Here is a 26,020-nt window from a genome sequence, read left to right on the forward strand (position 1 = left end):
CTTACACCTGCTGCAGAAGTGAACACACCTGTATGTTGTATGTGGCCTTGCCCAGGCCTGATTTCATAAAGAGCTATCACCTGCCTAGTCAGTTGCACATTCATATAAAGAAATGGAAATTATATGTTGAAATCTGTAGGAAACAGATTAACACCTGTTTATCTGTATAGATTAACATGGATCAAGTTTCTATGTAGTCTCCAGTGTTTTATATATCTATACATACACATGTATACTTATATATGTGTACATATACATTGACGTTTTTACTTACTTCATATCTTATTTTCAAAAAATAAGGTAAATAATTTCAGGACTTCCAAAGTACTTTCGTGAACACAGTTTGAAAACCTGTTTTTTTTTTTTCCCACTTATGCTATTCTTTTCTCAGTAGATTTTTTAAGTGCTTAAAGGTTAAGAATCATATTTTTTGTGCTTCTGTATTTGCAAATGATCTTAGTTTAAGGCTAAATATAAAGAAGCCTGTCACCATTGATAATCCAGTTTAGCCTACATGGTTGCCAACCAACTGTTATTAATACAAGGATTTCTGCAGCATTGTGGTTAGAATTAAAAAGTGTGACGGAACGATGTCACCTGATTCTGTGGCACGGTATCTTGATGTATGTACAAAAATGGATGAAATTTTATTTTTATATGATAGGCTCTTGACATTTCTTTTTCCCTTGAAAACAAGAGCCAATCATGAGGCTCAAATGAATACTTCTCGACTTCCAAAGAGCTGCCAGAGACAAGGTTGAGTGAGGAGCCTCCAGCAAACAGGGAGGGAAGACAAGATAACATTTTATGTCTGCCTCAAGGCTCTAGTACAAATCCGGGAGTGTTAGAAAGGGGACTATAGGGCCCTTAAGAGCCATGTCATTAGTGAGCCAAAGGAACTAAATGGTTTCAGCTTAGAATTCTGAAATCATTATCATTTCAATATTTTGTGATATTTTCTTTTCCCTTAAATTAATTGAATGGTTGCATGTCCAGTGACTTTGATGATCTTATTTTGAGGAGCTAAGCTGTTCACAAGTCAAGGTATCAAGGTTGACTTATTTTTCCCCAGTTTAGAGCACAGCTGAATTTCATGCTGCATATAAAAATGGATTAACCACATGACTCCACCTACCGTCTTTATGGGCTCGGTCACTTCTCCAACAGAGCAGAGGACATGTGCATTCAGTGGTGGTGACTCAGTGACTTGTCCCACCAAGATTCATTAAAATTATCTACTGTGTCTACTAATATAAGCCCCACTCAGAATTTGTTTAGCAAAACCTTCTCTAACTCAGCCCCGGAAAGACTGCAAAAAGAGTAGGGAGGTTCCAAACTTCTCAACCTTAAACTCTTGCTTATTTTTCAGTGGAGATTATTGAAAGCAACAATTCTTTCTTGCTTCAGGAAAAACTGTCAGAGGAAGAGAGAAAACACAAGGAAGCTTTGGAAGACCGTCACATGGTGGTAGATGAGGATTCAAGGAGTGAAGGCAGCAGTGCAGATGAGGGGAAAGAAAAGACCAAATTGCTGTTAGAAAGATTGAAGGCTCTAGAGGTAAGAAATGGAACCATTTTTACACGTTTACAGAAAAATAACCGTGTTCTGCTTCCTGTATTGGCCCGGCTTTTGAGTGAATATAAATCTTCCTTTCTTAGGTCTCCCAGACTAATAGGGTCTAGTAGCTCCCATTGGGATGCCTTTGTCAATGATGAGCACAGAGTTAAAATTTGTGACCCTGAAAGAGTCTTGACCTAGTGACTATGATTGTACTGCCTTAAAAAAGTGCATAGATCAATAATTCATTTTACTTTCAGTTTGACCCTCAAACTGAATCAGTTTCCCTGAAATTGCAAGTTCCTTGAGGGAAGGGCTATGTGATATTTCGCTTTGTTTCCCAATGCCTAATGATCAAATAAGTGAATGAATAAACAAAATATTGAATTCTATATAAGGGTGATTGTAAGAAAAGTAATTTTAAGCAGTAGAGCTATTTCTTCAAAAAACAAAAAAGCTTGTGCAGAAGTGCACCATGTAAGACATATAAAAATAGAGGTGAAGTTGAGCTAAGGGGTGCTTTAAGGAGAGTTTTCAACCACTGTAGTCCTCCAAAACAGTTTGAAAACTCTGGTCTATTGCTTAGTGGCATTTGACATCACTTAAGAGTGTTAATTCCTGAATATTTATAGCAGTCCTCAAAGAGCATTTCAGTTATTAGGTCACATGCTGAAAGATCTAGCAAAGATGCCTTTTTCCATGAGTTGGCTTACCTACTTTCAGTAAATGTTCTGTTTGCATATAGAACTGGGACGTAATCATTTTTAAGCAAGGACTATGGTAAGCCTGCCTTTTCTTAAACTAGGCACAAGGGACCTTCAACCAGTATCTAAAAATGTAGTTCTTCCATAGTGTCTACAGAATCCTGAAACTTCCTGCAGTAATGTGAAGAAATAAGACCTCGAGAGATCTTGTTTTCTACAGTAGGTTTCTGCAGTCCTGACCCTAACCCTAACCTACCACCTTGTCTGTAGGTGCATGCCATTTTTACTTAATTTCCTCAGCAATAGAGAAGCAAAATAAATAAGATTATGGACTTTGGAGTTGGGTTTGAATCTCAGTTCTATTATTTTCTAGTTTTGAAACCTTAGGCAAATTAATTCGGCTCTCTGTGTGTCTGTTTCCTCAACTGCAAAACTGGGGATGATAATAGTAACTTTCCTTACAGGGAAGTATCGAGGGTTAAGTGAGTTAATATTTGTACGGCAGTGCCTGGCATATGGTCTTTTCTGTCCTCCTACTCCAAGGCTCCTGCCTTTCCTTACGTGATTTTTCCCCCATTTATCTGAATGCAATGATTAATATAAGAACTATGAATGAAAAACTTCAGCTGCTCTACACAGGAGTGACTTAAGTGCGTTATGTCACATATGGGGCAGAAGAGAGGTCAATTTAAGGAACCGCTGATGGTTCCTTTTCAGCAAAGGGCCAATAATCACCCCTGTTTCCCCAAAAGTTCTCATAGTTTTATCGTTTTTAATATAATCACCATGAAAAGTGGGAAAGCCTTCTCAAGGGAAACCGAGGTGGTTATCTGAGAGTTTTGAGAACTGATGGCTTTGTCTTGAGGTTGAATTAACTGGATTTAATAGTAGGAAGGAGTTGATATTACAATTTATTTCCCTAGAACCATATACTTAAATTGTTAGTTTTGTTGATGATTGCGGTGCACATTGCTTTTAGTTCATCTAATTGTCACTGAGACAACTTTGTGAAGGACATTTTATTTAATCAAGCTAAAAGTATTTTAAAAATACCTTTGGCAGCAAATGTTTCTTAAACCCTCACTGAGTAAATGAGAAGCACTATTTTTTTTTCCTTTCACAAAGATCTTTACACTTGAGGCAACAACTCTTGCCTCCAGCATCATTTGGATGCAATAGATGATATCTCTAAATGCCATGAAGCCCCGCAATTTTAATTTACAAACATATTTTATTTTCTAAATTAATGTCCTCTAGTCAGTGTCATAGCTTGTTCTGTAAAATTCTTTGCTCAATAGTAAATGAACTCTCTTCTTTGCTCCCAAATCTCACTGTTGTCTACTTAAACAGATAATAAAAAGAAATCGTATCACATATAGACATACCCCACATGTATGGGGGGTATGCCACACACTCATACATCATCTGATTTTCATATGAATTTCATTTTACTTTATTTCATTTTTGAAAATTTACTATTTGTGTTCTCTGTATAGAATCCTTTGCACAAGTTAGCAATTACTGTGAAAAGATAGAGGGCTGCTTTTGACGGATCGTAATCACAGCTGGTCACAGACCCCCCACGTAGATTTATACACTTTAACAAAATGCTCTTTTGCAAGATTGCAGGTGAATTAACCATAATGCTTCAAAATTATTTGGGTGCATTTTGATGTCATACAGCAAGATTTTAGAAAAACAAAACTATTTTCCATCAGTGTATTTTTGAAACAACCATATTTGTGTACCTTAATCCCTTGGCCCCTGGTGTGGTAGGAGCAGAGAGGGATGGTTGTCAGGGTGATGGAAAACAGATTTCCTTAATTCCTGCTCCACAAACAGGTCCCAAGAAGGTGCAGAAAAGAAGCGACACAAACTTACTTTTTTTTTTTTTTTTTTAAAGATTTATTTTATTGATTGATTGATTGATTGCTATGTTGGGTCTTCGTTTCTGTGCCAGGGCTTTCTCTAGTTGCGGCAAGCGGGGGCCACCCCTCATCGCGGTGCACGGGCCTCTCACTATCGCGGCCCCCCCCTGTTGCGGAGCACAGGCTCCAGACGCACAGGCTCAGCAGTTGTGGCTCACGGGCCCAGTCGCTCCGCAGCATGTGGGATCCTCCCAGACCAGGGCTCGAACCCGTGTCCCCTGCACCAGCAGGCAGACTCCCAACCACTGCGCCACCAGGGAAGCCCACAAACCTACTTTTAATATTATGTTCTTGATGAATATCACTATGTTATTCAAAACCAGCCTAGGGAGGAATGGATTGGGAGTTTGAGATTAGCAGTTGCAAACTATTATATATAGAATGGATAAACAACAAGGTCCTACTGTATAGCACAGAGAACTGTATTCAGTATCCTGTGAAAAACCATAATGGAAAAGAATATGAAAAAGAATGTGTGTGTATATATATGTGTAACTGAATCACTTTGCTGTAAAGAAATTAACACAACACTGTAAATCAACTGTACATGAATAAAGTACATTTTATTTTTTTAATATCTTTATTGGAGTATAATTGCTTTACAATGTTGTGTTAGTTTCTGTTGTACAACAAAGTGAATCAGCTATAAGTATACATATATCCCCATATCCCCTCCCTCTTGAGCCTCCCTCCCACCCTCCCTATCTCACCCCTCTAGGTGGTCACAAAGCACCGAGCTGATCTCCCTGTGCTATGTGGCTTCTTCCCACTACCTATCGGTTTTACATTTGGTAGTGTGTATATATGTCTATGCCACTCTCTCACTTCGTCCCAGCTTACTGTAACTTCCTCCACTGTGTCCTCAAGTCCGTTCTCTACGTCTGCGTTTTTATTCCTGCCCTGCCACTAGGTTCATCAGTACCGTTTTTTAGATTCCATATATGTGTGTTAGCATACGGTATTAGTTTTTCTCTTTCTGACTTACTTCACTCTGTATGACAGACTCTAGGTCCATCCACCTCATTACAAATAATTCAATTTCATTCCTTTTATGGCTGAGTAATATTCCATTGTATGTATGTGCACCATCTTCTTTATCGATTCATCTGTCAATGGACATTTAGGTTGTTTCCATGTCCTAGAAATTGTAAATAGTGCTTCAATGAACATTGTGGTATATGCATCTTTTTGAATTATGGTTTTCTCAAGGTATATGCCCAGTAGTGGGATTGTTCTATTTTTAGTTTTTTAAGGAACCTCCATACTGTTCTCCATAGTGGCTGTATCAATTTACATTACAACCGACAGTGCAGGAGGGTTCCCTTTTCTCCACACCCTCTCCAGCATTTATTGTTGGTACATTTTTTGATGATGGCCATTCTGACCAGTGTGAGGGGATACCTCATTGTAGTTTTGATTTGCATTTCTCTAATGATTAGTGATGTTGAGCATTCTTTCATGTGTTTGCTGGCAATCTGTATATCTTCTTTGGAGAAATGTCTGTTTAGGTCTTCTGCCCATTTTTGGATTGGGTTGTTTGTTTTTTTTGATATTGAGCTGCATGAGCTGCTTGTAAATTTTGGAGATTAATCCTTTGTCAGTTGCTTCATTTGTAAATATATTCTCCCATTCTAAGGGTTGTCTTTTCATCTTGTTGATGGTTTCCTTTGCTGTGCAAAAGCTTTGAAGTTTCATTAGGTCCCATTTGTTTATTTTTGTTTTTATTTCCATTTCTCTAGGAGGTGGGTCAAAAAGGATCTTGCTGTGATTTATGTCATAGAGTGTTCTGCCTATGTTTTCCTCTAAGAGTTTGATAGTGTCTGGCCTTACATATAGGTCTTTCATCCACTTTGAGTTTATTTTTGTGTATGGTGTTAGGAAGTGTTCTAATTTCATTCTTTTACATGTAGCTGTCCAGTATTCCCAGCACGACTTATTGAAGAGGCTGTCTTGTCTCCATTGTATATTCTTGCCTCCTTTGTCAAAGATAAGGTGACCATATGTGCATGGGTTTATCTCTGGGCTTTCTATCCTGTTCCATTAATCTGTGTTTCTGTTTTTGTGCCAGTACCATACTTTCTTGATTACTGTTGCTTTGTAGTATAGTCTGAAGTCAGGGAGCCTGATTCCTCCAGCTCTGTTTTTCTTTCTCAAGATTGCTTTGGCTATTCGGGGTCTTTTGTGTTTCCATACAAATTGGGAAATTTTTTGTTTTAGTTCTGTGAAAAATGCCATTGCTAATTTGATACGGATTGCATTGAATCTGTATATTGCTTTGGGTAGTATTCATTTTCACAATGTTGATTCTTCCAATCCAAGAACATGGTATATCTTTCCATCTCTTTATATCGTTTTTTATTTCTTTCATCACTATCTTATAGTTTTCTGCATACAGGTCTTTTGCCTCCTTAAGTAGGTTTATTCCTAGGTATTTTACTCATTTTGTTGCAGTGGTGAATGGGAGTGTTTCCTTGATTTCTCTTTCTGATTTTTCATTGTTAGTGTATAGGAATGCAAGAGATTTCTATGCAGTAATTTTGTGTCTTGCTACTTTACCAAATTCATTGATTAGGTCTAGTAGTTTTCTGGTGACATCTTTAGGATTTTCTATGTGTAGTATTATGTCATCTGCAAACAGTGACAGTTTTACTTCTTCTTTTCCAATTTGGATTCCTTTAATTTCTTTTTCTTCTCTGACTGCTGTGGCTAAAACTTCCAAAACTATGTTGAATAATAGTGGTGAGACTGGGCACCCTTGTCTTGTTCCTGATCTTAGAGGAAATGCTTTCAGTTTTTCACCAATGAGAATGATGTTGGCTGTGGGTTTGTTGTATATGCTTTTATTATGTTTAGTAAGTTCCCTCTATGCCTACTTTCTGGAGAGTTTTTATCATAAATGGGTGTTAAAGTTTGGTAGAAGTTTTTTCTGCATCTATTGAGATTATCATATGGTTTTTATCCTTCAGTTTGTTAATGTGGTGTATCACATTGACTGATTTGCGTATATTGAAGAATCCTTGCATTCTTGGGATAAACCCCACTTGATCATGGTGTATGATCCTTTTAATGTGCTGTTGGATTCTTTTGCTAGTATTTTGTTGATGATTTTTGCATCTATGTTCATCAGTGATATTGGCCTGTAGTTTTCTTTTTTTGGTGACATCTTTGTCTGGTTTTCATGTCAGGATGATGGTGGCTTTGTAGAATGCTTTTGGGAGTGTTCCTCCCTCTGCTATATTTTGGAAGAGTTTGAGAAGGATCGGTGTTAGCTCTTCTCTAAATATTTGACAGAGTTCGCCTGTGAAGCCATCAGGCCCTGGGATTTTGTTTGTTGAAAGATTTTTAATCACAGTTTCAATTTCAGTGCTTATGATTCGTCTCTTCTTGTTTTCTATTTCTTCCTGGTTCAGTCTTGGAAGGTTGTACTTTTCTAAGAATTGGTCCAGTTCTTCCAGGTTTTCTGTTTTATTGGCATATAGTTGCTTGTAGTAGTCTCTCGTGATCCTTTCTATTTCTGTGGTGTAAGTTGTTACTTCTCCTTTTTCATTTCTAATTCTGTTGATTTGAGTCTTCTCCCTTTTTTTCCTGATGAGTCTGGCTAATGGTTTGTCAATTTTGTTTATCTTCTCAAAGAACCAGCTTTTAGTTTTATTGATCTTAGCTATTTTTTCCTTCATTTCTTTTTCATTAATTTCTCATCTCATCTTTATGATTTCTTTCCTTCTGCTAACTTTGGGCTTTTTTCTTTTTGCCCTTCTTTCTCTAATTGCATTAGGTGTAAGTTTAGGTTGTTTATTTGAGATGTTTCTTATTTCTTGAGGTAGGATTGTATTGCTATAAACTTCTGACTTAGAACTGCTTTTGCTGCATCCCATAGGTTTTGGGTTGTCGTGTTTTCATTGTCATTTGTTTCTAGGTATTTTTTGATTTCCTCTTTGATTTCATCAGTGATCTCTTGGTTATTTAGTAGCGTATTATTTATTTTCCATGTGTTTGTATTTTTTTACAGATTTTTTCCTGTAATTTGTATCTAGTCTCATAGTGTCGTGGTTGGAAAAGTTACTTGGTACGACTTCAATTTTCTTAAATTTACCGAGGCTTGATTTGTGACCCAATATATAATTTATCCTGGAGAATGTTCCATGAGCACTTGAGAAGAAAGTGTATTCTGTTGTTTTTGGATGGAATGTCCTATAAATATCAATTAAGCCCATCTTGTTTAATGTATCATTTAAAGCTTGTGTTTCCTTATTTATTTTCATTTTGGATGATCTGTCCATTGGTGAAAGTGCAGTGTTAAAGTCCCCTACTATTATTGTGTTACTGTCGATTTCCCCTTTTATGGCTGTTAGCATTTTCCTTATGTATTGAGGTGCTCCTCTGTTGGGTGCATAGATATTTACTATTGTTATATCTTCTTCTTGGATTGATCCCTTGATCATTATATATCCTTGTCTCTTGTAATAGTCTTTATTTTAAAGTCTATTTTGTCTGAGTATTGCTACTTCAGCTTTCTTTTGATTTCCATTTGCATGGAATATCTTTCTCCATCCCCTCACTTTCAGTCTGTATGTGTCCCTAGGTCTGAAGTGGGTCTCTTGTAGACAGCATATATATATGGGTCTTGATTTTGTATCCATTCAGCCAGTCTGTGTATTTTGCTTGGGGCACTTCATCCATTTACATTTAAGGTAATTATTGATATGTATGTTCCTATTACCATTTTCTTAATTGTTTTGCATTTGTTTTTGTAAGTCCTTTCCTTCTCTTGTGTTTCCTGCCTAGAGAGGTTCCTTTAGCATTTGTTGTAAAGCTGGTTTGGTGGTGCTGAATTCTCTTAACTTTTGCTTGTCTGTAAAGGTTTTAATTTCTCCATCGAATCTGAATGAGATCCTTGCTGGGCAGAGTAATCTTGGTTGTAGGAGTTTCCCTTTCATTACTTTAAATATATCTTGCACTCCCTTCTGGCCTGTAGAATTTCTGCTGAAAGATCAGCTGTTAACCTTATGGGGACTCCCTTGTATGGTATTTGTTGCTTTTCCCTTGCCGCTTTTAATATTTTTTCTTTGTGTTTACTTTTTGTTAGTTTGATTTATATGTGTCTTGGAGTGTTTCTCCTTGGATTTATCCTATATGGGACTCTCTCTGCTTCCTGGACTTGATTGACTATTTCCTTTCCCATCTTGGGGAAGTTTTCAACTATTATCCCTTCAAATATTTTCTCAGACCCTTTCTTTTTTTCTTCTTCTTCTGGGACCCCTATAATTTGAATGTTGGTGCACTTAATGCTGTCCCAGAGGTCTCTGAAACTGTCCTCCATTCTCTTGATTCTTTTTTCTTTGTTCTGCTTTGCAACAGTTATTTCCACCATTCGATCTTCCAGCTCACTTATCCGTTCTTCTGCCTCAGTTATTCTGCTACTGATTCCTTTTAGAGTATTTTTAATTTCAGTTATTGTGTTGTTCATTACTGTTTGTTTGCTCTTTCGTTCTTCTGGGTTCTTGTTAAACATTTCTTGTCTTTTCTCCATTCTATTTCCAAGATTTTGGATCATCCTTACTATCATTACTCTGAATTCTTTTTCAGGTAGTTTGCCTATTTCTTCTTCATTTTTTCTGTCTTATGGGTTTTTATCTTGCTCTTTTGCACGTAGGATATTTCTCTGTCTTCTCATTTTGTCTAATTTACAGTATTTGAGGTCTCCTTTCCCTAGGGTACAGGGTTTTAGTTCCTTTTGCTTCTGTTCTCTGCCCCCAGTGGTGGGGTTGGTCCAGTGTCTTGTGTAGGCTTCCTGGTGGGAGGGACCAGTGCCTGCGTTCTGGTCGGTGGAGCTGAGTGTTTTCCCTCTGATGAGCAGGGCCATGTCAGGTGGTGTGTTTTGGGGTGTCTGTGAGCTTAGTATGATATTAAGAAGTCTGTGTGCTGATGGGTGGGTTTGTGTTCTTGTCTTGTTTGTTGTTTGGTGTGAGGCGTCTGGCGCTGGGAGCTGCTGCCAGGTGGGTGGAGCCAGGTCTTGGATTCAGGTAGAGGCCTCCATGAGAGCTCTCGGCGATTAATCTTCCCTGGGGCCGGGGATTCTCTAGTGGTCCAGCATCCTGGACTTGGTGCTCCCACTCCAGAGCCTCAGGCCCGACTTGTGGTCAAGGGACCAAGATCCCGCAAGTCACTTGTCCCAGCAATAAATGGGATTAAAAAAAAAAAAAAGACTAACAAAACCCCTGACAAATGGTAAAAAGTAAAATCAAACAGAAACAGAAACAGAAACAAGGAAACACGCACTCACACAAAAGAAACAAAAACAGAACCAAATAAAACAAAAAGCAAGAGAACAACCAGAGAAACAAAGGAACCCAAGAACAAAATCAAACAATTAAGAAGAAAGCTGACAAAAACCCAAAACCAAAAAACAGAACCAAAGCAGAGTGCCAACTGGAGAATGAAGCAAAGAAACAAAACAAACTGCCAGAGATGTTATAAAAAAAAAAAAGAAAAAGAGAAAGGAGAAAGAACACAGAACAACAGAAAAGCAATGTAGAAACAGAACTACAAAAAATAAAAAAAGAAAGTATATTAAAGAAAAAAAAAGACAAAACCCTGAAGAAATGGTAAAAACAAAATCAAACAAACAAAACCAGAAACAAGGAAACACACAGACATAAAAGAAACAAAAACAGAGCCAAATAAAACAAAAAGTAAAAGAACAACTAGACAAATAGAAGAACTCAAAAATGAAATCAAACAATTAGGATTAAAACTAACAAAAACACACAACCTAAGAACAAAAGAAAAGCAGTGTGCCAGCTGAAGAATAAAGCAAGGAAACAGAACAACCAATAAAAATGATTTAAAAAATAATAAAATAACATAAAAAGGGAAAAAACACAGGACAACAGAAAGGCAAAGTAGAAATGGAAACAAATATATATATATATATATATATATATATATATATACACACACACACATAGATATATATTTTTTTATGTAAAAAAATAGGAAGAAAAAATAAGGGAAAAGAACACAGAACAACAGAAAAGCAAAGTAAAAATAGAAATGTATAAAAAAAAAAGTAAAACTAAAAAATAAAAATATAAAGCACAGAGATCCCAAAAGACTAAAAAAAAAAAACTAAAATGACAAAGAAAGACAGAAAAAGAAAGAAACCAAAAAAAAAAAAAATAGACCCAACAACAGAATGAATCAAAACATAATAAAATTAATAGTAATAATTATGTTTCCCTGGGGTCTACACTGTAAGTGTCCTTGCACACGCCGTTAGCCACAGCCCTCCTCCGCCTCCCCAGGATGCCCTCCTCTGCCTCTGGGCTGGTCTCTGGACCTGCTGTGGGCCCTGTGGTGACCCCTCAGACTCTGATCTGGCCCAGTTCCTGTGTGTGCTGCCCCCAAAGTCCACAGCTGCCAGAGCTAGACTGTTTTCATTTGTGGGAACACTCACTGTGTACTCAGATATTCCATAGACACAGGGTCTACCTAGCTGATCGTGGGATTTAATATGCAGCTGTACAGCTGATGGAAAGATTTTCGATCTTCTTTCTTAGTCACCCCGTCCCTGGGGTTCAGCTTTGGTTTTACCCCCACCTCTGCGTGTGGTCCACCCACAGGAGTCTGGTCCTGAGGCTGCCTTGGAGCTCTTGGGTCTGCCCTTGTGAGGACCGGGCACAGAGGTGGTATGACTGTTTGGATCGCGGGAGTCTTGGTAGCGCCAAATGCGCAGGGAAGCGGCGGCCACGGGGCACAAGAGATATGGCCCTAGTGAGGGCCTTTTCTGGTGTTCGGCATAAGGCACATGAGGGCCAGCCCTGGCTGGGGTTTTTCTGGTGCCTGGCAGCAGGTGCACGAGGGCCAACCCTGAAAGGGCTTTTTTTTTTTATTGCCCACATTAGGGCCACCTCTGAGGGAGCTTTCTTTTATTGCTCGGCAGCTGGCACACAAGAGCCAGCCCTGAGCGGGCTTCTTTTATTGTCGTCGGCAGGCGCTGGCACGTGGGGAGAGAGAGATTACAGTAGTGGCTCCTCCCCCTGTGTGTGACTCAGCAGTAGCGCCCTGCTTCCATGGCAGTCCAGTCTTCCTCTGTAGCATTCCCTGCTGTGGATTTCCTCCCTCTTGTCTCCTCGGTCCGTCTCCCCACAGCCAACAGCAGTTCTCACTCTGGGCCTGTTCTCCAATCCCCATGCACCAGCTCCCCCACCCCCTTGCACACCTGTGAACACACATCCCCGTCCAGGGATGTAGGGCCGCGGTACAGACCGTCTCTGTATTTCTCACTCTGTCCTGTCTGCCACAGATTGGCTGCTTCACCCTCTTCTGACAGCCTCAAATGCTTCCCTTCTGTCCCGGTCAATTTCCCAGTCAGAGAGGGGGTTTCCTCGAATTCAGGAATCTCTCCTCTGCTTCAGCTCCCCTGCACCAGGGTGCAGGTCCCGTCCTGCTTCCTCTCCTCCTCCTTCTCCCTTCTTTTTTCCATCGTACCCAGTTATGCAGGGATCTTTATAGTCCTTTCTGTTGTCCAAGGTCTTCTGCTGGTTTTCAGCCACTGTTCTGTGAGAATTGTTGCATCTGTCGATGTATTCCTGATGCATCCATGGAGAGAGATGAACTCCACATCCACCTACTCCTCCGCCATCTTGAATCTCCAATAAAATAAATTAAAAAAAAATAAAACAGCTTAGATTATAGCTGAGTGGTCCCTGACTTTGAGAATTAAGTATATGTTGTCCAAGCATCAGATCCCCCAACCTGAGGAAAGTCTAGGGCTCCCATCCCCACCACCAGTCCCACCCCAGTGTCGTTCCCTCCTGTGGTCATTCCTGGGGCCAAGTTCCTACCCCACTCAACTTTCAGTCCCCCTTTCTTCTCCTTTCAGAAACAATCTCATGTGAAACAGAATCCACTTTACCTACTTTTCCTAAAATCCAACCCCACAAAGGACATGTGGTTGTGCATAATATCCCCAAGGCTAAGGGCTTTGCGCTTGGCCTTTAGATGGCTCTGCCTGCAAGTCCTTCAGCTGCTGGGCATTCCTCATTAGCCCCTTCTCCTCAATTCCCAGCCTCCTGCCATACAGCCTAGGTGGTGCTTTCCTGCTCACTCCCTCTCCACAGCCTTGTTCCTTACCATTTTATTACATAGAGCTTTATTGGTCCCTGCACCCCATTCATGGTCTCATTCCACGCCATTCCCTGGCTCATCAAGGTATTTTGCTAAATAAGACATTTACCTTCCCAAAAAAAAAAAAAAAACCCTGGGCCAGCAGTTCAAAATAATTTCATATACACATGCATTTCACACATTTTCTTTCTCCTCTTAGCAGTTGTTTTCTCAGTGCCCTGGTTTTAGCAATTGTAAGTCATTCATGAAGAGGAGTAGGACACTCACCCTCACCATCCAGCAACTGCTTCCCCCGGGTATAAATTATAATTTTTGTTTAGGGTCCTGATGCCTGGTGGAGAAACCATTTGGTGTATATTATGTCTGTGCCGTAAGGACCACGTGGGCGATCTGGATGCTGCTTGTTTTCTGTAACTCTTAAGTGCTAGGTGTGTTGTATTCTGTTTTTTAGCAAAGTTTAGACTTCCATGGCTGCTGTCTCAGAGACTGCTTTCTCAAAATAGACCTCACCATTTTCAACGGCATAGCGCCACCATGTCACAGGCCCCTGTGTCACAGACCACTCCTTTTTTCCCACCCCATCCCAGACCACTGATTTAAAGGATCTTCCCAGACTTGACCTCCACAGTCCATTGATTTGACTTTGCGCCTTCCCTGTTCTCTACGCCTGGGCTTTGGCCTCAAGCCCCAGGTTTGCTCTTGGCATACTCCTTGAAATACATGATCGCTCGTCTCTAGACCGCCTCCCCACACACCAACCAGCCATTTCTCTCCATGCATTAAGCCAGGGGTCCCCAACCCCCGGGCCGAGGACAGGTATCAGTCCGTGGCCTGTTAGGAAGCAGGCCGCACAGCAGGAGGTGAACGGCGGGCGCGAGCTTCATCTGGCGCTCTGTGTCACTCACATTACCACCTGAACCATTCCCCTCACCCCCCCCACCCCCCGTCCGTGGAAAAATTGTCTTCCATGAAACTGGTCCCCGGTGCCAAAAGGGTTGGGGACCGCTGCATTAACCAACTTCACACCTGACTAGAAATCAAGCTGGACATCCCTTTGCTCACTGTCAACTCCCATCACATCTCTGATTCCCAGACTCTAGCCAGGAGGAGTACTGGCCTGAGACCACCTGGGCGTTCTGAGCCTCCAGGTACTTTCTAAAGCCTTAGCTACAGACTCAAGGTCAGAAGAACTTGGCTTCTTATAGGAAAGATTTAATTTATGCAGAAAAAAATATGGCACTTAAATGTGTTAAAGTGAATAACAGCTTTCTCGACTCAGTTATACTTTCCATGAGAATAGGACAATTAAAGTGCTAATGGTAAGCATTCTTGTTCATTGGTAACTCCTGTTTAAAATGAAGTTGTTTAAAATAGTATTTCTCAAATCTGGCCACACACCACAATTATATGTTGAGTATGTAGTCAGTAGATATCTATTGAATGCCTTCTATGGACCAAATGCTGTTCTAGACACTGGGATTTGATCATTTTTATGGTCCTCAACCCCACAGAATGAGACAGATGTACATACTTAAATAAAATAATAAATAAGCAAAAAAGAAATGAATAGACAAATAAGACCCTCTGAATAAGAAAAAAATGAGGTGATATAGTAGTAGAGAGCCTGGGATGGAAACAGGAGAGGTACTTACCTACAATGGCTTCTCAAATCGGGCCATGTGGAGGTGATATAAATAATAAAAAGGAGACATGGAACTTCTCCGGTGGCACAGTGGTTAAGAATCCGCCTGCCAATGCAGGGGACACGGGTTCGAGCCCTGGTCCAGGAAGATCCCACATGCCGCGGAGCAACTAAGCCCGTGTGCCACAGCTACAGAGCCTGCGCTCAAGAGCCCGCAAGCCACAACTACTGAGCCCGCATGCCACAGCTACTGAAACCCACACGCCTAGAGCCGGTGCTCCACAACAAGAGAAGCCACCACAATGAGAAGCCTGTGCACGGCAATGAAGAGCAGCCCCCGCTCACTTTAACTAGAGAAAGCCGCATGCAGCAACGAAAACCCAACACAGCCAAAAATAAATAAATACTTATTTTTTAAAAAAAGGAGTGCTGACCCCTAATTTCTTAAGAATTATCCCACACAGTCCAGCTCATTCCTTTACTGTGTATGTTTATTCAAGTTTATCTAATGCCTCAAAAAGGAAACCTCAACTCTTTAAGGCTGGTATGCCATTTGTAATAATGTTTTCTGTCATTTCATAGGCAATTCCCCATACCCAACTCCTACTTTAAAAAGAGGCAGTTTTACTAATTTTAGAAAATAAATACTCAAGCATTAAAAAAAAAAAAGAAAGAAAAGGAAAAAAAGGAGATGGCTGTGTGAGGATCTGGAAGAAGAACAAGAAGGAACTGCAAGTGTGAAAGCCCAGAGATGGTAGAAAGCTTGGCCATTTAGAGAAACAGAAGTAAGAACTTTGTCCTGGGGAAATAAGGTATAAGATTTGAAAACTGGAAGGAAATTGAGTTCAGAGAGGTAGACAGAGGCTAGACCCTGTAAAGCCTTCTAGGTCACAGTCACAGTAAAGACTTTGAACATAATGATACATGTAAAGGGAAGCCAGTAAAATTTTTTTAACTAGGGAAGTAGCGTGATCTGACTTGTGCTTTAGAAAGACAATTCTTGCTGGTTTGAGGGCTAATAGTGGGACAGAGGTAGAGACAGGAAAACCAGGTAGGAGGTTGTTTCAGATTCCTGACAAAACATGCCCTTAGACCTATCTAGGGTAGGTACATAGGACTACCAGGGAATAAAAATAATAAAACTATATAGTAATATCATTGAACTAGTGGGGAATAACAATGATGACATTCACACCTAAGCACATATATACACATGTGCAAACACACACACACTATTTTAATCTCATAACAACCCTGTGGAGTGAGGCACATAGGATTATTATCATCCCCATTTTACAGATTAGGAAACTGAGCCCCAGACAAGTTGGGTAACTTGGCTAAGGTCATGTTAAGTGTGATAGTCAGAATTTGACTTCCAGTTGTATGGTTTCACTATGCTATGCTGGCAAGAAATGGTCAAGGAAGAACATATTTTAGAAGTAAAACCTATTGGAATTACTGAAGGATTGGATGTAGACTATAAGAGAAAACGAGAAATAAGGATGACTCTTAGGTTTTTGACCTTAGCAGCTGAATATAGGGTTGTTCCAAATTTCTGAGAGAGGCAACGCTAGGAGGAGAGGTGACTTGGGGGAAGGAATGTAGAATCACCAATCTGTTGTGTCCACGTTGAGTTGAGATGCTTATTAAACATTCAAGTGATCGTGTTCGATAGGCAGTTGGATATCCAAAGCCAAGGTCAGGGCTAGAGATATGGCTTTGAAAGTCATCAGCATGTAGATGACATTCTATATTGTAGGATTTAATAAGGTCGTATCAGAAGTACGTGTAAAGGTGGATCTTAAGGAGGCAGAAGACAGAGCCCTGGGGCACCCCTTTCTTGGAGGTCCAGCAGAGGAAGAGGAGCTCGCAAGTGAGACTGGGAAACAGCAGCTAGTGTGGTAGGAGGAAAATCAGAAAGATGAAGGGTCATGGAAGCCTAAAGAAGAACGTGTTCCAAGGGCAGCCTTGTTGAATGCTGAGGAGAGAATAGCAAGAGTTTCGGAAATCCTCTCTAGCTCTGGTGAGGGATGGGTTAGCTAAAAGCTTGATAACAACAGTTTCTGATTGAGTGGGTAGGAAGGTAAGGACATGGAGACATCATGGAGACAGACAGCTCTTCTTAGTTTTCCTGTGAAGTGCAGCCAACGTGGGGGAGAGTCATAGCTGAAGAGAGACATCATACAAGAGGAGCTCTTGGAAAAAGACAGGTGACATTAGGGCATGCTGGTGCGCCCGTGGGAACCATCTAGTGGAAAGGGTGAAATCCACCATGCAGGAGCAAGAAATATAAATGTAACAGTGAAATCTGCAAGCAGACAAGAGGGATGAAACCTATGCAGAAACAGAGCTTCTGAAGTCAGATGCCTATGAGACAACTCAGGAAATTCCAAGTCTTTTAAGTCTAAGATGGGAACTAAACATCTGTGCTTTTACAAAACGCCGAGGGTGATTCAGATGCGCAGACAGAATTGAGAACCACTGATACAGCTTTTAGAGTGATATTGAAAGCTCTTCAAACACCTTAGGTCCAGTTCAGTACCAAACCCAACACAGTTTCATTGGTCTCAACCACTTTTTAATCTAACCTGTCTTTGCGCCCCCAGTCATGAGTAGAACTTTCCCAGAATCTTCAAACCTAGGTGCAGAAGCCCTTCCCACGTGTGCCCAATGCCAGAGAACTTTTGAGCCTGAGGAAAGTTTATGATCAAAAGTGCTCAGACGTGGCTTCTAGCCTGCCCTTTGATGGCTCCCGTGCCATGGCTGTGGGTTGGAAATGCCCAGGTTTGGCCTTGGCTCTTTGCTGATGAGAGAAACAGTCTGTTGCATAGCCCTCCTGATTGGCTTCAAGTTCTTACCTTCCTCTTCCTCTCAGTTTTATCCTCTCCTATCCTCAGACAATATAAAAAGAAATTTTAAAAGTTATAAAGCAGCATGCTGGTGCTTGTCTGAGTAGAAATCCCTGTTTCCTTCTAATCTTTAGATTCTGTGACAGCTTGCTGACACGTAGCTCCAGACATCCCCTCTTAAGGCATCCGGTGTACATCTTTCTCCTGCTTAATTTGTCTCCAACTGTGGGTCACTTAGCAACAATCACTAAGTTAGGATTAGAGACAAAAACTCCTCTTTGGTAAACAGGCTTGAAGTTTAAAAAAAAAAATCCCTTCCTATGCCAGTATGTAACTTTGTACTAGTAAATTTCTGATTATAAAGGTAGTCAATAGACACATTATAGAAAATTAGGAAAATGTAAGGAAATGGATAAATTATAATTACACCAATCAGAAATATCTGCTAATAACATTTTAGTGCGTATGTTTTCCATCTTTTTTTCTCCGCTCTACTTAATCAAATTAGGAAATCATAAAATGTCCCTTTATACAGATAGTAGCTTGCTCTTTTGTGTAATGTATCAAAAATATTCCCCATGTTATTCAGTGATTCTTAAAATATGATTTGATGGCCATGTAGAAATGTATCAAATGGATGCTGAGTATCATTTATTTCATCACTTTCTGTTGGCTCCTTAGGTTGTTGATACTTTTTCATTATTATAATGTGGTGATGAGTGTCCTGGTATGTAAGCCTTTATACACACATATTTTAATAGAATATTTACAGCATGACTCTTCTTTTCACAAAGTTATACAGCTATGCAGATAGATTTCTTCATGTCCATTTAAGTGAAGCAGTGGCTCTCCAAAATTAAGGATCCCAGAAATGGCTCTGATGGGGCAGCACAGCTGGGGAAAAGCGCCCAGCCCACCCTCCACGGAGCCACCGTGTTGCTCAGTGTAGGATACCGTGATGGGAGGGTCCGTGGGTTGCTGAAACAGTTTTGGAGATCTGATTTCTTGGGAAAACGACAGCGCAGGCAATCCTGCTCTTCTTTCAGGGTACTCTATTTGTGATCACTCCTCCAGCTGTAAGTCATAGCGTCCCTACTCAGACTGACTTAAACTAGTAACCGAGCTGTAACCATGGATGAAGGCATGGATGAGCGCAGGGGGCCAGACCACGTCAGGGAGCTTTTCCCTTCTCCCAGCCTTGCTGTCCTGGAAGTTGGTTTCATTCCTGGGCAGGCCCTCTCCATGTGCTGGCGAAGACGGCAACCAGAAGCTTCCAAGGCTTGGCTCCCACTGCATCAGCAAAACCACTGAAAGGTTGTTTCTCTCTCCCGGTAGTTCCATCCAAGCTCCTAGCTTCCAGAGGAGGATGTCATTGGCACGTGCTCCCATGCTGGACATTGGAGGGTGGCACACCACAACTGACATCATTTCCAGGATTTGGCAAAGTTCTTGGGTTTTCATTATTTAAATGTCAGCATTGCTTAAATACCACTGAGAAACATAGGTTGCTACTTAGATACTGTCTTTTTCTTCTCTGGTGTCTTCTCTTTTTTCTCATTCCCTCTCTCTCTCTCTCTGTTTCTGCCTCTCTCTCCCTCTCTGCCTCTCTCTGTCTCTGTCTGTCTGTCTCTTCCCCACTCCTTCTCTCCCTACTTTGACATCTCTAGGCCTGGGCTGCTGCTGGATGCTGGAGTTACAAAGATGCATGGAACATTGTCTCTGCCCTTGAGACACATTGTTGGAAGGAAGGCAAAAATATACTAATTTGATTAATAAAAATAATAAACATTAACATTTTTAAAAATTAAAAAAAGTATGTCCAAGTGTCAATGGAACACTGAGATAGAAGTACCTAACTGGATTCTTTCAGGAGAAGGCCAGCAGATAATGTGCCATTTGAACTGAGTCTTTGAGGCATTGTGAACATTTTCTAGGCAAACAGTTTGAAGAAAGGCAGAGGGAGTTGCCTGGATAAAAGCAGCAAAGCCTGAAACAGTATCAAGCAGCCATTAGGACACAGGCCTGCCCGGAGCCCAGGGTACATTCTTCCAGAAATCAGGTTGAAAGGCTGGGCCTGTCCTGGCATTGCCAGTGTTCAGAGATACCCATCTATCCAACCCATGTGTATTAAGAGCTAACAGTGTTTATTTAAAAATTTCATGGAGTGTCTAATCAAACCTCCAGTCTGTTTAGAGATGGTCTTAACTAACAGCCCCTTGAATTTCCACAGTGCCCTGGAGCTACCACTCCCCATGTGGCTCAGCCCATCTTTAGAGCGTAAAATAATACAGCCAAACAAACACTCCAAGCGAGGCTGCAAACAGGCCTGGGCCAAGGAGAGAATATTTATGACTTTAAAGCTTAGGTCCCCACCGACTCCTTTGGAGTGTAGAAAAAAATATGTGCCTTCCAGAAATTAAAGTTGTACCAATCACCAAAGCCTTTGATCAGCGCACGTTGTCTTGCTGCTGTCTCTTCACTACTGATGTGAGGAAACGGAACTTGTCTGCAATTTAAGTTTCCCAATAATAGGCATCTGGGCTGTCCTCTTACCTTGGGTTTTTGGTAGCATCTGCATCGCTGTTTTACAGCAGCCCTTTTGGCCTTCCAACTCCTGGAAGCTTGTTCAATCAAGACATAACCTTTTAGCAGTTATGACTAACTGCTGAAGGGAAGGAAAAAATCCTCAGTGTCGGGCAGTAGGCTACAGCGTTAGGGGACCTGTGACCGCATTGCCTGGCCAGGGCCTGATTTGAGTGGAAGCTTGTTATAAACCCCTCAGGTGTTAGAAAAAGCCAATATGTCAAGAATTAATCTGCATGAATATGCTACTTTGCCCTGCTCAGATTTGTGTGGGAGCTTGTAAGAAAACCCCAGATCTTAGAGAAAGCCAATGCATCAAGGTCTAATCTCCATAAATATTCGGAGAGCTCTCAAAGAAGAAAAATGAACCATTGGGCCGACATTAATTGTGCTCAGAGATAATTAGAACAAAGTGTTGTTAATTGTGTGTTGCTTTAATGTTATGTAGCCATGGCCTTGTTTTTTTTCATGGAGGGTATAAATTTTGATGTCAGAAACTAAAAGCTGGTTGGCTTGATGAATCAAAAGGCCTCAGTTTGTGTAGTTACAGCCAATTAGGCATTTCAGTCCTCACTCTGCAAAGTATGATTAAGCCTGGTATGTCCTGAGTATAATTGGAAAACAAAACCCCAAATCTTGGTTCTTTTTTCAAAGTGGGTATCTGAGTTGTCCTAGATATAACTCGTCTCAGTAACTTACCTAAGTGTCATGAATAAAAATTATAAGCTCTGCTTCAAAAAGCAGTTTGATTGATGAACAGTCCCAGTTACAGAACCACAGCATTCTATAAACTCTAATAGTTTGCCAGGAGAAAATGTTACACGGCCTTGGGGGAAAAAAAATAGTGGTTCCAGAAAAATGCCCTTGTTATATAGGTATTGCCTCTGTATGCTGAGTCAGTAATACAGTCACCCTAAATCTATGAAGTGTTATAAGAAATCCACTTACTCTGATTTCTGGTGACAGCCTTTTGAGGGTGACCTAATTCATTCGCATTCAAATCAGCCCCAACCCTAGGGCCTCTCTACTTTGGGAGTGGGAAATATACAGTTTTACTTTATAACCAAAGCAGTGTGACCAAGTACTCTGATGGTTCAGGGATTTTAAGATTTGAACGTGGGAGGAGAGATTACAAATACAAACCATCCTGGGTGTAAAAACTCTCTACCGTATTGGTTTGGGTAATTAGTCCTATTTCAGAACTATCTAAAATATGTTTGTTTTTATTTGTGAATTTAACTTTCTAAATATAAGTGTCCTCAGCAGTATGCTCAATTGCATTCCTGGTTTTCTAATTGGAACCCATTAGTCACCCAGGGTAGGCTCCACCTCTCCAGTGTTCAATGTTGCTAAGTATTCAACTAATATAGGGGTGTGGAGCTCTTCTGGAAAGTAAGTTTCTGCTGTGCTTTTAAAGAAGATACAGCTTGTAAAATGCATCTGTTGTTTGTTTTGAACAGACCATACCCCAACATAGCAAAGAAAAAAGGAAATGCTTTTAAAATCACAACAAGGAACATGACCTGTTTGGAAATTTTGGATCTTTTTTCTCAAGGCAGAGTCTTCTCCTTTACTTTTGTCTCATTGGTAGTCATATCCACAGGAGCTTTCTTAGAAACAGGAAAAGCACCTTTTCCTGTGACATCATTATTGTTTTTTTGCTTTTTACGTGCCTAGGGCCAAAGTCAAATTGGTTTTGGTAATCTCATAAAATACCAAGATGACCGTGAATTCATTCATTTAGAGGAGACTGCCTCCCATATAGTGTAGTAACTTGGGGGAAAGAACTCTTAAGTAGTTCCAGCTTGAGATGAGAAGCAACCACAGGCAAACAGAGTATGATGTGCTGAAGCTTCTAAGTCCATATGATAAAATGCATTCCTCAGAAATCCAACTAGCCAAAATTCTCCCTGCAGTCTAGTTTTATGAGAGAGACAAATAAGAAAACAAACAGGATTTTCTCCCCCAAGAGCAGTGTCTGCATATTTCCTGAGATGAATGTAAATTCTTGAGTGCAGGCCCCATTTCTGGTCTTTCCCAGTGCTCAGTGTTCAAAATCTGATCCCAGGGGCCTCATGGCAAAGGCGAAAGCGCTTCAAGGATCGTCAGAAAGAATCTAAACCATGCTCATTATCAAGTAATTATTATAATAGATTTAATAAGTATCTATTGACTATAATAATAATACCATAATTATAATAATTGTATAATACTGCAACCTCTTGTTGCCAGATAGACGTAAGTTTGGTAAATTCACTGGCAATACATTTTGGGGGAAAAATATAAAAAGAGACTCATCTGATAATCTCATGTAGCTCTTCAACTAGCTCAGCTCACAATTCCCAAAAAGGAATTTTTCAAAAGTATTTCTAGTAAGGTGCACTCTAGGAATAAATATTTAATGAACAGATTAAAGTTTAGTCTGTTCAAAAAATATGAATTTCTTTATCCCACATTTACCTGGTGTGAAGTTTTTCAAAGAGCTAGAAAAGAATTCTTTGTTCTTCCTCCTCTGCCATCACCCCAGCACCCTTACATTCTCCCTCACTGACCGCAGACAAGCGGGCAGACAGACAGCACCCCCCCCCCGACGTTATGCTGCATGCATCGCACACACCCGCCCCCCGCCCCAGGCTGCAGGAGCATCTGAGAGTGCGCATGCTTTTCGTGAGTCCCACAGGTGACTTGAGGACCCTGAGACATAGTGCTTCCAGACTTCCGTGCTGGTCCCTTTATCACGGATCCTCATATTTCACTTCCTCACCAGCTTCTTTGCATCTTCTCATCCCTGGGGTAATGGAAAGGGGGAGGGGATCTCTTGTCCCTCTTTTTCACCATGTTTCTTTTTTTATTTACTTTACTCTTTATTGAAGCATAGTTGATTTACAATGTTGTGTTAGTTTCAGATGTTCAGCAAAGTGATTCAGTTATGCATATATATATATATATATATATATATATACACACACACACACATATTCTTTTTTCAGATTCTTTTCCATTATAGGTTATTATAAGATATTAAATATGGTTCCCTGTGCTATACAGTGGGACCTTGTTGTTTATCTATTTTATATATAGTAGTGTGTATCTGTTAATCCCAGACTCTTAATTTATTCCTTTCTACTCTCTTCAACTTTGGGAACCATAAGACTGTTTTCTATGTTTGTGACTCTGTTCCTGTTTTGTAAATAAGTTCATTTGTATCATTTTTTTATATTCTGCATGATTTTATATGGTATTTATCTTTCTCTGTCTGACTTTATTTAGTATGATAATCTCTAGGTCCATCTATGTTGCTGCAAATGGCAGAATTTCATTCCTTATGGCTGAGTAATATTCCATTGTGTATATATATATACCACATCTTTTATTTTTCTTTTAACATCTTTATTGGAGTATAATTGCTTTACAGTGGTGTGTTAGTTTCTGCTTTATAAAAAAGTGAATCAGCTATACATATACATATATCCCCATATCTCTTCCCTCTTGCGTCTCTCTCCCTCCCACCCTCCCTATCCCACCCATCTAAGGGGTCCAAGGCACTGAGCTAATCTCCCTGTGCTATGCGGCTACTTCCCACTAGCTAGCTATTTTACATTTGATAGTGTATATATGTCCATGCCACTCTCTCACTTTGTCCCAGCTTACCCTTCCCCCTCCCCATATCCTCAAGTCCATCCTCTGGTAGGTCTGCGTCTTTATTCCCATCTTGCCCCTAGGTTCTTCATGACCTTTTTTTTTTTTAAGATTCCATATATATGTGTTAGCATACAGTATTTGTTTTTCTCTTTCTGGCTTACTTCACTCTGTATGACAGTCTCTAGGTCCATCCACCTCACTACAAATAACTCAGTTTCGTTCCTTTTTATGGCTGAGTAATATTCCATTGTATATATGTGCCACATCTTCTTTATCCTTTCATCTGTTGATGGACACTTAGGTTGCTTCCATGTCCTGGCTATTGGAAATTTAGTGTTGCAATGAACATTGTGGTGCATATATCTTTTTGAATTACGGTTTCCTCAGGGTATATGCCCAGTAGTGGGATTGCTGGGTAGTGTGGTAGTTTTAGTTCTTTAAGGAACCTCCATACTGTTCTCCATAGTAGCTGTATCAATTTACATTCCCACCAACAGTGCAAGAGGGTTCCCTTTTCTCCACACCCTCTCCAGCATTTATTGTTTGTAGATTTTTTGATGATGGCCATTCTGACCGGTGTGAGATGATATCTCATTGTAGTTTTGATTTGCATTTCTCTAATGATTAATGATGTTGAGCATTCTTTCATGTGTCTGTTGGCAATCTGTATATCTTCTTTGGAGAAATGTCTATTTAGGTCTTCTGCCCATTTTTGTATTGGGTTGTTTGTTTTTTTGCTATTGAGCTGCATGAGCTGCTTATAAATTTTGGAGATTAATCCTTTGTCAGTTGCTTCATTTGCAAATATTTTCTCCCATTCTGAGGGTTGTCTTTTCGTCCTGTTTATGGTTTCCTTTGCTATGCAAAAGCTTTGACGTTTCATTAGGTCCCATTGGTTTATTTTTGTTTATTTCCATTTCTCTAGGAGGTGGGTCAGAAAGGATCTTGCTGTGATTTATGTCATAGAGTGTTCTGCCTATGTGTTCCTCTAAGAGTTTGATAGTGTCTGGCCTTACATTTAGGTCTTTAATCCATTTTGAGTTTATTTTTGTGTATGGTGTTAGGGAGTGTTCTAATTTCATTCTTTTACATGTAGCTGTCCAGTATTCCCAACACCACTTATTGAAGAGGCTGTCTTTTCTCCATTGTACATTCTTACCTCCTTTATGAAAGATAAGATGACCATATGTGTGTGGGTTTATCTCTGGGCTTTCTATCCTGTTGCATTGATCGATATTTCTGTTTTTGTGCCAGTACCTTGTTGTCTTGATTACTGTAGCTTTGTAGTATAGTCCGAAGTCCGGGAGCCTGATTCCTCCAGCTCCGTTTTTCTTTCTCAAGATTGCTTTGGCTATTCAGGGTCTTTTGTGTTTCCATACAAATTGTGAAATTTTTTGTTCTAGTTCTGTGAAAAATGCCATTGATAGTTTGATAGGGATTGCACTGAATCTGTAGATTGCTTTGGGTAGTATAGTCATTTTCACAATGTTGATTCTCCCAATCCAACAACGTGGCATATCTCTCCATCTGTTTGTATCATCTTTAACTTCTTTCATCCGTGTCTTATAGTTTTCTGCATACAGGTCTTTTGTCTCCTTAGGTAGGTTTATTCCTAGGTATTGTACTCTTTTTATTGCAATGGTAAATGGGAGTGTTTCCTTAATTTCTCTTTCAGGTTTTTCATCATTAGTATGTAGGAATGCAAGAGATTTCTGTGCATTAATTTTGTATCCTGCTACTTTACCAAATTCATTGATTAGCTCTAGTAGTTTTCGGGTAGCATCATTAGGATTCTCTATGTATAGTATCATGTCATCTGCAAACAGGGACAGCTTTACTTCTTCTTTTCTGATTTGGATTGCTTTTATTTCTTTTTCTTCTCTGATTGCTGTGGCTAAAACTTCCAAAACTATGTTGAATAATAGTGGTGAGAGTGGACAACCTTGTCTTGTTCCTGATCTTAGTGGAAATGGTTTCAGTTTTTCA

At 40.2% G+C, this 26,020-nt stretch overlaps 1 protein-coding gene across 19 annotated transcripts in view; it reads left to right on the forward strand.

Annotated features, from left to right (window-relative positions):
• Positions 1 to 26,020, forward strand: part of NCKAP5 (NCK associated protein 5) — a 1,102,730-nt gene that overhangs the window by 806,811 nt on the left and 269,899 nt on the right. For all 19 annotated transcript variants that reach the window (XR_014246257.1, XM_082397785.1, XM_082397783.1 and 16 more), the window contains one exon: positions 1,408 to 1,557. Coding sequence is in view for 18 of the 19 variants with exons in the window: in XM_082397785.1 (XP_082253911.1) it covers positions 1,408 to 1,557 (150 nt within the window). In the remaining variant the exon portion in view is untranslated. The remainder of the gene's footprint in view (positions 1 to 1,407; positions 1,558 to 26,020) is intronic.

This window comes from Balaenoptera borealis (genome assembly GCF_965194805.1).
Source record: "Balaenoptera borealis genome assembly, chromosome: 6".
Taxonomy (NCBI): domain Eukaryota; kingdom Metazoa; phylum Chordata; class Mammalia; order Artiodactyla; family Balaenopteridae; genus Balaenoptera; species Balaenoptera borealis.